Consider the following 16,740-nt stretch of genomic DNA (forward strand, 5'->3'; position numbering starts at 1 on the left):
TTCTCCTCCACCCCTTTGCCCTCATGGGATATATGTGTTACTGGAATCCACGTTAGTGACATTACAATTATTTTTACATGCTCTTTTATTTCTGTATTTCCTGGCAATAGTAAGGACTGGTAATCTAATTAATTCACTATTTGAAGATGAAAAGAAAGTTTGTAAATTTCAAATCTACAGCCTTGTGTAGCAATCTTTAACTTGGAGGGACATTAAAGCAATTTAACATTTTAAATTAAAATCTTCTGAACTCATGAAAAGCCATAACTTTAATTGGGGTATCTCTCAAGGAGAAAGTGGGTCTTTAGAGATACATGGCTTCTTTAGAATAGCCCAAAGATTTAAAAAAAAATTATCTTTGATTTTGCAAAGTATACAAGTACTTTTACATCATTAAGGAATTGTGAAAAGTACAGTAAACATTAGGCTGCATTTCCTCTTCTTCTTTATTATTATGGTTCTTTTCAGAGTCAGCCAGATATTTGATCTGGCATTTTTATTTTGCCTGGCCTGGAATAGACAGATGTTGTTCAATGGTGCAGGATGTAAACTGTAAACTCTTTAAGTTTAACTGTAAACTGCTTTTTATAAAAGACTGAAATGATTTTATCAATGTCAATGGTGTTCAAGAGGTGCTCAAGACGTTTTGGGATTGCACCCAAGGTGCCTCTTAACTCTAGGTACTATCTTTGTTCTCTTTTGCCACTATTATACTTCCATTTGCACGTCTTTGTATTTTGTGAATTGCTTTCTATACTGTTCTTCTATCTCCAGGTACTGCCACTATTGGGTTTTTTTTTTGTCCTCCTCATTGACAGTTCTTAATTATTAGTATTATAATCCGTTGACAACAATGTGAAGTTACAACTGCCAGTTCTTCAGTTGGCATTGACCTTGATATGCATCATGTTTTTCCCAAGAACCTGGGCTATCATAATGTATTTATGTAACATGTTATGCGGATCCATGCACGTTTATACTATTATGTAAAAGAATACGCAATTTCATACGCACTTCAATAGTAATATTATCTATTATTGTCAGAGTATGTATAGTTGTATATTCACGATCAAACACCTTATGATCATTATACTGGAAGACATCAGTGCACAAAAGGTGCATACGCAGAGCATATTCAGAATCAGTTGTTCTAATAATTTCTGACTTCAAATTCCTTTCCAGCTCTTTTTTTTTTTCAGACATTAAAAAAAATATTATTTCAGCTATTGGGAGCCCTGAGCAAGAGCTAGTAATCCAAGAAGGTATTCTGTGACAGAAGGAAAATGTGCAGAACTTGTTGATGGAATATGGAAAGGCCGGCTTGAAAACACACGGCTCTATGACAGTTCTTCAGGATGAAGTCATTTGGAAAAATCTTTCCACTCCCCTCCTTCCTTCCCTCTCCCTCAGGTTTCAGGACCACCATACTCCCTCAGAGCCAAGCTCACGCTCACTTTTCTCATCTCCAGAGAGACCCAATGCCAAAACTTTGGTGTAACTGGGAGAAAATGTCCTGCATGTTCCTGAAGGGCAGATAGGGTCAGGGGCAACATGAGATGTTGACTTGGCAAGCGGTCCCTACCAAGAGGCATGGAAATGCTGGGAGTAGAAGCATGACTATTGCAGCGTGTGTAAACCACACACTGCAAAGATGTGGGACAAGAAGAAACTCACAAGCTGGGAAGAAGGACCAGCATGCCTTTTGCATTGTACATTTTTAAATGATACTAGTTAAAAAGCATGAGAAGTGGTCATAGGTGACTTACTGGCTTACTATGCATGAATGGACATACTGGTGCGCATGGCTTGATTTCTCCTATTAACTCTAGCATAACCAAACTTCCCATAACTGAATTCTAATGATATAGAAACAAGAATCCCTGCTTCGCCAAACCCAAGCAACTCAGGCAATGAATCCACCAGACAGTCAGTCTCTTCTGCAGTTGGGAAATAACCTTGAACTATTTTCTTGGATTAAGTAGTATGTAAACCAATCCCAAGTATGCCTTGGGAATGCATGAATTCAATCCTACCTATGAGAAAGTTCCACAGAACTCAAAGGAATTTAGATCTGAATCAATATGCATTGAATTGTTCTCAAGTGACATCATGCTTATTAGTCTTTTTTTTTCATCTTTCTGTAACATTTCCAACATCAAAGAATAATGCCTCTTGGCATTCATTCAGAATTGTATGGGATGTTTAGCATGTGAATTTTAGAAACCCATCAGCTGTTCTTTGTTACTAGACACTAATTGTTGATAGCAGCCAGCACAAACAAATGGGATGATTCCTTAAAGCCAGTTGTTTGTTCACTATAATAATCAGAAACAGAGTACCTACACTCCTCCCCATTTCAGAATTGTTGTAAGTTTTCTGGCAGCTGTATCATCTAACTTGCAATATCAGGCAAGTCCCAGACACGCAGCAGATGTGCACTTGATTACTTTGGAACAGCTTGCTTGACTGACATATTTTTTAGTTGCACATATACTACCACCCAGCCTGTACACAATAGATGTACAATTATTTCAGTGGGTAGCTGAAAAGGAAAAGAAATGAAGGTGGGGATGATAATTGTCCCTGGCTCTTGCTTGATGTGCCCTTAATGCTTTTTCAACTGGTTGCAGTAAGATGCAGTTTCTAACCATATCTCAATCTAGGATGGGTGAAGCAAATTAGGGCAAAGAATTAGCAGTAAAAAGGCAAAAATAAGCAGGAAGCAAAGAGTAATATGAGAGTAGAATTTCTCCTCTGGGTATCTCAGAAGAAAGTAAACAATAGGACAGCTGAAATATTTTGGAAGCCCCATTCTATAATAATCTTCAGTTTTACATAGAGCAATTCTTTGTGCACTCAGTTTTACTAGTTTTTGATGAGATCAAGTCATACCAGATTAGAAATCATGTTTAAAAGGGCATATTAGATTTATAAAGGTGAACCGTTTTCCTTGATTTGACTGTTGCATTAAATGATTAAAAGCTATGATATTTCCTTAAAATAATGAAATATCATGGCTAACCAAATCAGCAGAAAAGAGGTATTAAACCATTGAAGTTAGCTCCCATAAAAGGTATATAGTTCTACTGATGCATTTTGGGGGGGAAATTGCCTTTCCTTCCCTCTCCCACAATAACGTATTTTCCATCATAGCAAATTGTTACTATTGTTAGTTGCGAAGTCGTGTCCAACCCATTGTGACCCCATGGACAGCATTCCTCTGGGCCTTCCTGTCCTCTACCATCCCCTGGAGTCCATTTTAGCTCACACCGACTGCTTCAGTGACTCCATCCAGCCACCTCATTCTCTGCTGCCCCCTTCTTCTATTGTCCTCAATCTTTCCCAGCATTAGGCTCTTCTCCAGTGAGTCCTTCCTTCTCATTAGGTGGCCAAAGTATTTGAGTTTCATCTTCAGGATCTGGCCTTCTAAAGAGGGTTGATCTCCTTTAGGACTGACCGGTTTGAGCATCTTGCAGTCCAAGGGACTTGCATGAGTCTTCTCCAGCACCATAGTTCAAAGGCCTCAATTCTTTGGCACTCAGCCTTCCTTATGGTCCAACTTTCACAGCCATATATTGCAACTGGGAAAACCATAACCTGGACTATACGCACTTTTGTTGGCAGGGTGATGTCTCTGCTTTTTAGTATGCTGTCTAGATTTGCCATAGCTTTCCTCCCCAGGAGCAAGCGTCTTTTAATTTCTTGGCTGCAGTCCCCATCTGCGGTGATCTTGGAGCCCAGGAAAATAAAATCTGTCACTACCTCCATTTCTTCCCCATCTATTTGCCAGGAATTGATCTTAGTTTTCTTAATGTTGAGTTTCAAGCCAACTTTTGCACTCTCCAACTTTACTCTTTAGTTCCTCTTCACTTTCTGCCATTAGATGGTATCATTTGCATATCTGAGGTTGTTGATGTTTCTCCCGGAAATCTTAATTCCAACTTGTGATTCATCTAGCCCCACCTTTCTCATGATGGGCTCTGCATATAACTTAAATAGGCAGGGTGACAGTATACATCCTTGCCAAACTCCTTTCTCAATTTTGAACCAATCAGTGGTTCTGTGTCCAGTTCTCACTCTTGCTTCTTGACCCACATATAGGTTTCTCAAGAGACAAATAAGATGTCTGGTACTCCCATCTGTTTAAGAACTTGCTACAATTTGTTGTGATCCACACAATCAAAGGCTTTAGCATAGTCAATGAAGCAGAAGTAGATGTTTTTCTGGAACTCCCTAGCTTTTTCCATGATCCAGTGTATATTGGCAATTTGATATCTACTTCCTCTGCCTCTTCGAAATCCTCCTGGAAGTTCTCGATCCACATACTGCTGGAGCCTAGCTTGTAGGATAACTTTGCTAGCATGTGAAATGAGTGCAATGGTGCGGTAGTTTGAACATTCTTTGGCATTGCCCTTCTTTGGAATTGGAATGTAAACTGACTTTTTTCAATCCCATGCCCACTGTTTCCAAATTTGCTGGCAAATTGAGTGTAGCATTTTTTACTGCATCCTCTTTTAAGATTTTGAATAGCTCAGCTGGAGCTGCAGACCACCAACAATTTTGGTGGTCCGTGGCGCACCTGGGTGGAGGAGCTGCTCTGGGATGACCAACAGGCCAGTCTTGTGACTGGAGCTCTGGAATACAGCACCGGCTAGGCAGCTCGGGCTGGAAATATCCACTGTAAAGGGAGATATGTGCAACTTGCAACTTTGCAGGAGGTGCAATATGGTGCAATCTGGGTGAATTTTGTTGTATGTGTATACTGCGTATATACAAACAAAGACAATAAAGTATTATCATACCCCAAAAACAACAGTGTACACAGCAAACAAGATGACTATGCTGGGTTTCATATCACAAATCACTAGTCGAACACTTCCCAAGCATTTAGGACTGAGTGATGTATCGGTGGATTATGTGAGCAGATCCCAGTAAGGTGGCCTTCTGCAGCTGCTATTATTATTATTATTATTATTATTATTATTATTATTATTATTATTATTATTATTATTATTATTATTATTATTATTATTATGTAGTGCAGCCCTCACCGGCTGGAATAAAGTAATGGTGCTATTGTGGCAAGGTGGGGGTTGCTGCACAGGTGGGTTGAAGCAATGGGTGTCGGCAACCCATGGTTCATTCATCCCCCTGCTGTGGCTTCCTGTCGGCTGAACCCACCACTGGCTGGCCCCACCCCTCCCACTCTCTCTCCTTGCCTGGCCTGGCCTGAAAAGGGAAGGGCAGGGGATGGAGATTCACTCTATATTCCAGAGTGGGAGCGAAGTTTCTCTTGCTGGATCTCACAGGCGTTTCTTCCGGTCCTTGTTGGTGCTGCGTAACTGGGAGATGCATAACTTCCTCTCCACCCCAAAACACTGGCTGGCTGGCCTGGCTGAGAGAGAGAGAGAGAGAGATAAGATATGAGAGAGGGGTGGAGAGAAAAGAGATACAGAGAGATGAGAGAGAAAGAGAGATACAGAAAGAGAGAGAGAGATAAGAGAGTGATGAAAGAGAGAGAGAGAGAGAGAGAGAAAGAGAGGAGAGAGCCCCGTGTTTTGTTTTCTGTGGGAAATGGGTCCAAATGGCTCTTTGAATGATTAAGGTTGCAGAAACAGGTGGCCAAGCTAAGTGCCTGAAGGACCTCATCCCGTCACGGGGAGTCCAGGCACTTCAGTGGCGGTGCGCTGGATTCATATTAGTGGTCCGTGAGATTTAAAATTATGAATTTAGTGGTCCCCGAGGTCCGAAAAATTGGTCACCCCGGTGCGGGGTCCCCCGCTTGAGCAGAGGGTTGGAATACAAGACCTCCAAGCTCCCTTCCAACTCTACTATTGTGTTCTGTTCTGTTTCAATTCTATTATCCAAGAAAAGCAGTTTTTGTTTCATTGTGCTTTATTTTTAAATGTTTGGAGTTCTGATTGCAAATCTCCTATATGATGTTAGTCTGGTCCTAAGTAATGAAAGATTGGCATCTCTTGGTGGGGGGTGGAGGAGAGTCATAGCCCCATCTGGATTGTGTCTAAGGTGATTTGATGATATAGAAGGATCGTGATTTACAACTGCTATTTCCTGCCTCTCAAAAGTGGGAGGGTGGATCATATATTAAATTCAAGAGCTATGCATTATTTGTGAACAAGATCCTTCCCTGAAGGACAGTGGTATCTGTCATACCATATTGCCCTCCCTGGTTCCTGACACTAATTTTGTTATACTGAATGTACAACCTCAATAAAGTGTCCTTTCAATACAGTTATTAAATGACTGTCCAGTACAAGATACGCACTCCATTCCCTTGCCTTCCCCCAACAGCTTTGCCAGAGCCTTCATCAAGCTCTTTGAAAGGTCTTCTCGATTACTCTATGAAAGGGCGTGGATGTGTATTGGACAAATGACTCCAATTTATAGATACCCTACAGGGAATCTCTGATGGTATCAGCTCAAAGTACTTGGCACTAATTGCATTGGGTCCATTAACTTGTTCTAATACCTTGGGCACTCAGGGCTATAAAACCACCACTTGTCAACTCCAAGCGCAGTAGGTGAGCTGAATGCAGCTAAGTATCTCCAAAGCCATGAATGCCATTGGTACTGCAGCTATGGCTGAAAACTACCAGAAGTTCAACCCCCTGGCTTACTTGCAGAACAATTATAGTCTGCCACGTGCCAATTTCACTAGTGAGGAGTTTGTGGTGCCCTGGAAGCTCCGTTGCCTGGCAGATGCCTTTGCCACAGGTAAGAGATTACCAAGGTTTCCATTGGTTGGAAGTGGCTCCTGATACTTAAGATTCTTTTTTTTCTCTGTCTGGAACATTCTGTGGTCTCCCCTCCTAGATTATTTCTCTTCCTGTTACTAGAATATTTGTTAATACATTTTCCAAATGCTAACTTTGGTAATCAGGAACAAAACAAAGAGTAGAGTAGAGTAGAGTAGAGTAGAGTAGAGTAGAGTAGAGTAGAGTAGAGTAGAGTAGATAAAATAGTTTATTACGAAGAGTGATTAGACACACAAGAAATTTGTCTTCAGTGTATAAGCTCTCAGAGCACATACATACAACAACAAAATTATAGGTCATAGATTATACATCATAGTTACAATAATTAATCCTATGATACAAACAAGTGATAAATTACAATATAACAACAGTGGGGAAGATGAGAAAGATGATAATAGCAATATAGCCTACTACATGGATAAATATCTTAGGCCTAAGACAGTGCTGTGGGAATTAAGTGTTCAGCAGATTGATGGCCTGGGGAGAGAAACTACCTTTGAGTCTATTTGTTTAGGCCTGCAATACCCTAGAGCAGCATCCTGAGGGGAAAAGTTGAAACAGATTATGTCCAGGGTGTGAGAGGTGTGTAGATATTTTTTCAGCCCTCTTTCTGATTTGTGCAATATTCAAACTTTAATAGAGGGAAGATTGACTGAAATTATTTTTTCTACAGTCCTAACTATCCATTAAAGTTTGTGCCTGTTCTGTTTGGTTGCTGTGCCAAACCAGACTGTTACTGAGATACAAATGACAAACTCAGTAATTCCTCTGTAGAACTGCACCAGCAGATCCTTGTGCAGTCTGAATTTTCTGAGTTGATATAGGAAGAACATTCTTTTTTTTGCCTTTTTAATGATGGTTCTAATGCTAGGTGTCCATTTCAAGTCCTGGGAGATAATAGAACCCAGAAACTTAAAGGTCTTGATTGTTGATACTGTATTGCCTAATATTGTAAGAGGTGGTAGAATTGGATAGCTTCTTCTAAAATCTACTATCGTCTCTACAGTTTTAAGAGTGTTCAGCTCCAGTTCAATTCTAGCTGCACCACAGGGCCAGTTGATCTACCTCTTGTCTATGTGCAGACTCATTATCATCTTGAATGAGATCAATGATTGTTGTATCATCTGTAAACTTCAGTATTTTAACCAAAGGATTCTTCGAGATGCAGTCATTGATACAGAGAGAGAACAGTAATGGAGAAAGCACACAGTCCTGTACTAAGTGAACCTGCTGTTTCCTATTCGTTAGAAAGCTTATAATCCATCTAGAATGAACTCATGGTGAAATTGTTCGATGCATCTTTTAATTTATCATCATCATCTCCATAATCATCTGCCTAGTTTAGAGTAGAGACTCTTCTCCAGTAATGCCTGGAATGGCCATCTGAGCGAACAATCCTTGCCATCCTATCTTGGATGCTCTTTCCCATGGAAGAGCAAATGCCAGGGTTTGGTTTTAATTAACATTTGTCCTACTTATGAATCTGCAGCTAATGAAACCCCAAAATTTGCTCCCATCAGATTTTGTGGCAATCTTTTTTATTTAAATGCTTATTTGCTAAATGGGTGAGATTTTTGATTTTTGAAACTTGGGGCAGGAATCAACCAGGTTGAAACAAAGCATTCTCTTTTACCTAACAGCTTAGTTACTAGTCAGTTTCACAAGACAAATAATTTTATTTGCATATTAGCACTTAGTTCAACTAGAATACCTGTTGTGACTATATACTTTCTTCTTGACAAAATGTTATCTAACTGAACGGCTATCAAAGAAAGATGAAATGTTCAGGCACTCTGCATCTGGAGATTAAGAAATCTGCATCTAATGTAAAAATTAAGAATGATATGAAAGGAGAACAGGGGTCCTGAAGTCAACATTGTATAGTTGACCATTCCTGGTCTTCCTGCAAGTATATTGTGTTTCTATTCAAATCTAGTAAAGATTTCTAAATGTTCATGCATCTTTATAAATTAAAAAATGCAGATATGAAGCAGACTTGTCCACTATCTTTGATGAATTATTGACTTCTTTAGTGGTGAAAAGATAATATACAATAGGGATAGCATCAAGATCATCTGAAGTGTCAACACTACTTTACAATACCTTGGTAAAGACACACTTGGAATACTGCATCCAGTTTTGGTTACCACGATATAAAAAGATGTTGAGGCTCTAGAAAGAGTGCAGAGAAGAGCAACAAAGATGATTAGGAGACTGGAGGCTAAAACATAAAGAACGGTTGCTGGAATTGAGTATGTCTAGTTTAATGAAAAGAAGGACTGGGGTGACAGAAGAGGGAGTCAAGCTATTCTCCAAAGCACCTGAGGGGAGGACAAGAAGCAACGGGTGGAAACTAGTAAAGGAGAGAAGCAATCTAGAACTAAGGAGAAATTTCCTGACAGAACAATTAACCAGTGGAACAATTTGCCTCCAGAAGTTGTGAATTCTCCAACACTGGAAGTTTTAAAGAAGAGATTGGACAATCATTTGTCTGAAATGGTATAGGGTTTCCTGCCTGAGCAGGGGTTGGACTAGAAGACCTCCAGGGTCCCTTCCAACTCTTTTATTCTATTCTGTTCTGTTCTGTTCTATTTATTCTATTCTATTCTAAATTGCTGTTAAATGTATGCTGTGGGACATCACAGATAAGTCTTATGCTAACCCTTTTCCCTGTTATATTGTTTTAATAAAGCTTAAACTTAGTAGGTTAACAATCATAGAATAATTCTTTGCTTACAAAAAACCCTTGATTCAATCCCTTAAATTTTTAGGAAAATTTGTCTGCCTCCTGGAATGTCAAATGGTCTGTCCTCTATTTCTGTCAAGGCAACCACTTAATTTCTTACAATAACAGCACCTGAGCTGTTTAGAACAAAGCTAAAGAGGATACTCAAAATGAAATGGAATAGCAACTACTATTTAATATTATATTATTCCCTAGAAAGCCAATTCTCGGCTTTCCTTCCACACAGGCCCTTAGGATTCTATAGTGCTGTGATGAAAAACAAAAGAAATCATTTTCTGGATGATTCTTTGGGGGTCAATATGACAGAGGACTCTCAGTGTGTATCCAAGCACCACGTACCAATGCCGCCTCCTCCTCCTCTTGATATTTAAATAAGCATTTCTGATTTTTGCAAAACTTTTTAAAATCTTGATTTTCCTCTCTCTTTTAAATCCTATGCAGGAAAAATAACTGGCCACACTCTGATTGATATTGGCACAGGCCCCACCATCTACCAGCTCCTCAGTGCCTGTGACTACTTTAAGGAGATTGTAGCCACCGACTTCCTGGAAGTGAACCGGGCTTTCATTCACAACTGGGTGCACAGTGAAGACAAGGATGGCTTTGACTGGTCCCCTTATATCCAGCACGTTTGTAAAATTGAGGGCAAAGGGTAAGAAACTGAGGGGGGGACTTTGCTTTTGGATTTAGGGAAAATATATATTCTTGGAATTTATGCCCACTTGAAAAATGCTTAGGAGGGCCCCAATATGTTTTGTGGGAAAAGGGAAGAAATATGAGCCAGGAGCCAGACTGATCTATGTGCCAACTCATCCAATGCAGTGATTTTACACATGACTCCATTTCTATATTAAACTTTCTCATACCAGCCATAAATCTGCTCCGCCTCCCCCCCCTCTTTCCCCCCCCTCTGGTGCCTACAGGGAGCTGTGGAAGGAGAAAGAACAAAAGCTGAAAAAGAAGCTGAAAAAGATCCTTCCCATTGACATCCACCAATCCGACCCGTTGGGTTCTTTGCTGAGCCAGCCAGCTGATGCTTTGATTTCTACTTTTTGCCTAGAGGCTGCAAGCCCTGACCGCCCAAGCTTTGATAAAGCTTTTCAGAATGTCACCAGGCTCCTTAAACCTGGTGGCCATTTTCTCATGATTGGAGCTTTGGAAGAGTCTTTCTACTTAGCAGGAGACGTAAAGCTGACAGTGGTGCCCCTGAGTGAAGCCGACATCAAGGAATCATTTGCAAAAAATGGCTATCATATTCATGACTTCCATTCCTACAACATGCCTCCAACCCTGAAGATCGGAGTTGATGATGTACAAGGGATCTTTTTCATCCATGCACAAAAGTTACCTTGATTCCATTTTGTCTTGAAGTTGTTGTTTCTTTCTCTTGTCAAAGAAACATGATGTTGCATAAAAACTCAGCTTGCTCGTTCTTCCTATTATTTTTTTGTGTCGAAGTCTCTATGTTTAGATCTTATTGCCTCTGTTTTGATCTTATCTGAATTCACATTTATTGCCAAAAGACGATAGTTTCAGTAATCTGAATCAAATTCCTTTGCAGATTTTATTCATTTCTTACTGTCCCTAGAATGAAATAATGCATTGTCCAAATTCTATACCCCACTATAGTGCAGATCAGGGACAGAATATTTTTTTTATTTAGAACAGCAACAGCAAGGTTATACCTCTACAGCTGCAGTAAAAAGGGGGGCAGTTTTCCCCATTTTGGTATTCTCCAGATGTGTAAGACTTTCAAGACCATGGTGGTTAGCAAATAGTTCTAAAAAGCTTTATAGAAAAACCTCCAAGGAGGTAGATGCATCATAAGCAACTTACTGATTTGTTTTGCATAATACATTAAGGTATGGTTTGCTTAACTGTGGTTTAAAGAAGTCTCAGTTGCTTGAATTCTCATGTCACATTATGTATTATGTACATAATGAGGAGTCTGTTAACTGATGGGGAAGAAAGCAAGAAAAATCAGGAAGAAGAAAGATTGCAAGAACTAGGAAAATTGCTGGACAAAAAATTAAATGCACTAGATTTCAACAGATCTATATAAAATATGATTAAAACTAGATCCACCCAATATTGAGACAGAAAAGTAAATAACTACTTCAGCATATGTTATAAAAAAGTATCTGAGCACAGTGGGTAGCTTTCATTTAAAAACCAACATTTATGGACATCTACTAGGTGCTGCATGCTTATTGAACTTCTGCTTTCCTCTTCATGTTGACCTTTGTGAAGGAATTATTATGAGAACCACTTTGAATTCACAAATAGTTTTTAACATTTTATCTTCTATCTCAAATGTGTTAACTAGAGAGAAGTTTGCCATGAACGGCTGCCATCTCTGGTGATAGTTAGAGGGAATTGCCAAACTTTTTTCAAAAAAAAGTTGCTTGAAATGTAAACTGAACTCAGCCATAATACTTTATTTCAGTTCATTTTCCCTTCACCCTAATTTCGCTGCATCACATGAGGAGTTAGGGTTTAGGTATATTGACAATAAAACACAAACAGGTGTTGTGAATTCAATTATGTTGTGAACAGCCTCAAACATAGCCAAGTCATTATGTAAATTCTGCAGATTTTGCAGATCATGTATGGTTCCTTAATTCCCAAAAGTTATTTTCTGATTAGAAGAGAACATACTAACTAAGGATCTTATATATTGTACATGTATTTTCCTTGGTGGTGGTGGTGGTGGAATCAACCAGGATATTGAAATGATTATGTTCAAGGCTTGGTGGCATTGAAGTCATTACAATTATTTCCAGCACCTATTCCTGCCGTGTGTGTGTGTGTGTGTGTGTGTGTGTGTGTGTGTGTGTTATTTCTGACACAGACATTAATTACAGAACTAAACATATCTAACAGCCAAATGGCTGAGAGTAATGGGGTATTTACATTTTTAAATTGCATAGAGATGATTGTATGGTTGGTTGTGTTTAGTTTAAATTTTTTTCTTTTTAGTGGTGTTTGTCCAGTTTTTACTTTGTGGAAGAGCACCTCATTTCGTTGCACCCGCTTGCGAGTGTAATGACAAATAAATTCTTATGTCTTATGTCTTATGTCTTAAATGTTTTTAAAACTAAAATATAGAATTTTAAGTAGTTTATTATGTTTACCGAATTTTCCACTTGCAAATACCTGGCCAAGTTGTGCCATTTCAGAAAGCAGATACAAGGAATGGGATGGTGATAGGGTGGTCACGTCTGTGGGGAACAGATCTATTGTCTTCAGCCTACAGGTCACCTTTTTCCTAAATCAAATCCCCTGATTTAGGAGGGGGGGCGGGGAAAGGCAGAAGATCACTGACTTGCTTGTCTGAAAGCATTCTCACACACTGGGAAATCCACAGGCTTCAGCAGCTGCCCTTTAACCAAGCCAAGCTTCAAAGGCAAATGGAGATTAAAGCGATAGTGTAGTATGATGGAAGGATTTTTCATAGCAGTTACAGGCTGCTAAATAAGGTCATCAAGAAGTTAGCGTTTAAATTGAATCATTTTTATCAGAAACCGCACACGCATTTTAAAAAAGAAACCCAGCAGAAATTCAATTACAGTGGGATATCTTCCTCAAGAGAGCCTGTACAATGTAACCCATTAAGAGGAATGCAGTTGACTATTATTCTGTATGTTATCTGGGACTTAATAATTTATTTCATTTCAGCTGACTTCCAGCAGAAGTAGCAATAAAAGAATACCAAGGACCTGGTAAATGAATGTAGTTTAAACAGAATATATTAACTTTTGTATGATATTTTAATAAAATTGTGCTTTTCCTTCTTGACATATATAAATATTAGGGTAGGCAAAGATGTTTCACAGCTGAAACTCCACCAACCTTACCCTATTTAACAGAAAGGAGCTGCCTACCTTCAAATAAGCTATTTGCAAAGGAAAGGCAGGATTTTAACGTAAAACCTGGTATCACATTTATAAGGAGATGATTGATGAGACATCTTCTGGAGTCCCAGAAGAAAGAGTGGGTGCTTTTTTTTAATGATTTCCCCATAATGTCCAACCCATTGGAAGAATGACAAACAGAATTGGGACTAAGGATAGCCTTGTGGGGGGAAATGTTATCGAATTTCTCTTGTGGAATGGAAAGGAGTGGGGGTGAGGAGAGAAACAACAGCAAAACCATGAAAAAGTCCCATTATTACAATTAGCTCCCATTTGAGACACTAGAGCACTTACTATCTTGGTTAAAATGTATCGGATATCAAAAATTAGCATGAGCTGGATCTGGCATCTTCTTTTCACAGAACTCCTTCTCAGCACAGTGGGGAGAGTATGAGTGGCACTACTCAGATTAGGACTAAATTCGTACTAAGCCAAGGCTTGATTATTATTTTTTCAGGGTTCACTTAATAAACTATAATCGGCTTAATTGCACAATGTACTCATGGCTTACAAACTTCCTAGCTGAAATATAAAACAGGAGGGCCAAAGGAGCTTGATGGGTTAGCAAAGACTTATAGGAATGCACCCGCGGCCTTCTGGGTAGGAAACTAGCTCTCCTCATACCAGTTTCTTCTCACCATTTTTCCTGATTGATTGATTGCGCTATTCCTCCCATACTTGCCACATCTGGCGCTTCTAATTTAGATCTGTTTGCACAAATTACTAGCATATGGTTTTCTAAACTATAGTCTACCAAATTAAATAAACTGAATCCACACAACATGTTTAGTTATAAAGCTAGCATACTTTAGATACATTTTCACAAACAGAGCACCCTTAGCAGGCATAGGAAGAAGGTAGAAAGAAGGCTTTCTTCCACTGACCATTAGGTCAAGATCTGAACATAGAATAGGGTTGTAAAAAGCCTTGGAAGTCTTCTAATCCAAACTCGTTCAAGCAAATGGACAAATGGATGCCCAATCTCTTCTTGAAAGCCTCCAATGATGGAGCACCCACTACTTCCAGAGGAAGGAAGGAAGGAAGGAAGGAAGGAAGGAAGGAAGGAAGGAAGGAAGGAAGGAAGGAAAAGGAAGGAAGGAAGGGAGGGAGGAAGGGAATTTTTTCTGCCTGTTTACAAAACACCCTTCTTGGCACAGAATCCGGAACAGCTTTAGAACAGAAGGCACACAGCTCCAATTACAATTGTTCCTATGAGATTTTAGTCACAGGAACTGAAAACTGTCCAAAAGTACATCCAGCCTGACAGTGGTTCTGTCTAAGACACGTTTCTTATTCTTTTCTGTTTTCCACTTAGGAACTAAAAAGCTCTAGCAGCTGCCTCTCCTAAGCAGGGAAGCAGCTCTTGGACCTTCAGCAAAAATGCCATTGATTTAATATATTTTAACACTGGGTGAGCGGTCAGTCAAGATTGCTCTGCATGGACACAATTAGAAACCATTTTTCTGGCAACCAACCTTGAATTTCAATGCAAGAACCCTCCATGCCTTCAGAACCATCATTTTAGCCCCCCCCTTTTTTTCATTAATTAGCTATCAAAGGTATGGGCCACCTGAGATTCTTCAGAGACTAGTCAGTTAACAATCACCTTTCTGACAGAGGTTGCAGTGAGCAACATCCAGAAGGCTGCAGATTGCCCACCTTGAAACAAAGCAAAGCAAAAAAATGCACATCACATTTTGTTCTCTTTGGTTAGCCAAACTAAGAGGCAGCCTAATATAGATTCCCCAAAGCCAGTAACAGGTCATCTCCAGCTGTCCAGGCTCCAAGCTGCCGGCCAAAAGGATTGGCAAAGCTTGTGGAAAGTACATCCCTTTAAAACAGGGTGGGGGCAAAGTGACTTTTGGAAAGTAACAATAGGATTACTTTTAATCCAATTCATATATCGAACCTGAAGGTGGATGTACTATATAAAATTAGACATGAACACAGCCTTGCGTTTAAAAAGCAGCGTCTGCTGTATCTGGGCAGCAAAAGTAAACAACTCTCACAATTATATGGCTCTCGGGACTTTCAGGCCACTCCCCTTGCCTGGCCCTTTTCCAGCTCAGCCCACTTCGGTGGTGTCTGCAAGGCAGCCCAAAAACTTGATATAATTGCTACGACCATTCAACCAAAGTCCAGTCTCTTTTGAAGTATGTTATGATGCATGTAAAAAAAAAGGAGTAAGGCTTCAATTGTATGATTATGGTGGCCATCCTGATTATTTTGATCCCTCTGTTATCTCTGGCACAGTTTTGTGAAGCAGCACTTTTGAACAGAGGTGCTGCTGACTGACAAAAGGCAATCAGGACAATGTCAGATTTCCAAGACTCATATTTCTGCTTTCACATGTTTAGGTTCTACACAATGAGCAGCTTCTCTTGCTCCCTATTGTTACATATACAATGCTGGCTTGCAGAATGTTGCAGAATGATGGTTCAGTCAACTAAGTTTTCATCTTTGAAGAACTCTGTAAACTCTACCACAAAATGTGGTACCTATTTATGATAGAAGAAAGGAAGATTTCATTTGCCTGGTTTGTCCTGTCTAATTAAGATATACAAAAAAAACAAGAATGCTAGAGGACTCTAACATTTAAGTCTCAAATCATTCCCAAGTTTGTTTGATTGCTTCCAGAAAAAAACCAAATCTCCAACTGCAGCAAAACACAACAAAGAAAAGCTGTAGATTTTATCTTCAAGTCAAGGTTAACTTTTAGGGAAATCGTTTAACACATCTATGTATGGCAACATTCCAGAAGAGGCTTGTCATTGCATATTGGGATACTTTTTCAACTTCCCAACGTGGCTTGTGATCCTGTTATTCCTCTATACATGTCCCATCCTAGAACTAACCAGACTTCTTCTACCCTACTTCTTCCCCAATGGGAAGTTTCATTCCTGGAACTTGGTCATATATTGCCAACACCAGAAGCCTAAATTTAAGATCAGCTATTTTTTCCAGGTATCATCATGCAATAATGTGAACCAGCCTAGATTCTCCCATTAAAAGAATCACCATCCAAATAGTGCAAGATGATAAATGTTTGTCTGCTTTTAATTACTTTAACCTGGTATTCTCACAGAAAAGTTTGTGAAAGCAGCATTGATGCATGAAATTTCATGTGAGAAGGCCAACATCTTGTAAGATAATGAATTTTGTTGTTGAATCCAGCCATCTGGAACTCCATGTTGATGATCTCTTATTTTGTATTCACATTTAGCAACTACAATTGGGCACAGCCACTCAGGCATTAAGCCAAGCAATCACTAAGTGAAACAACTGTACTTACTTAAGCTTTCCT

General features: G+C 39.5%; 1 protein-coding gene across 1 annotated transcript; it reads left to right on the forward strand.

The window, feature by feature from the left end:
• Positions 1-6,528: 6,528 nt before the first annotated feature.
• On the forward strand, positions 6,529-10,934 carry PNMT (phenylethanolamine N-methyltransferase). Its single transcript, XM_026679721.2, has 3 exons — positions 6,529-6,735; positions 9,964-10,174; positions 10,446-10,934. The coding sequence occupies exons 1-3, from the start codon at positions 6,552-6,554 to the stop codon at positions 10,873-10,875; spliced, it is 825 nt and encodes a 274-aa protein (XP_026535506.1). The 5' UTR covers positions 6,529-6,551; the 3' UTR covers positions 10,876-10,934.
• Positions 10,935-16,740: the final 5,806 nt, after the last annotated feature.

Source organism: Notechis scutatus, chromosome Z (genome assembly GCF_049901735.1).
Source record: "Notechis scutatus isolate UNSWTSFEM ecotype Mainland chromosome Z, rNotScu1.2, whole genome shotgun sequence".
In the NCBI taxonomy this organism is placed as follows: Eukaryota; Metazoa; Chordata; class Lepidosauria; order Squamata; family Elapidae; genus Notechis; species Notechis scutatus.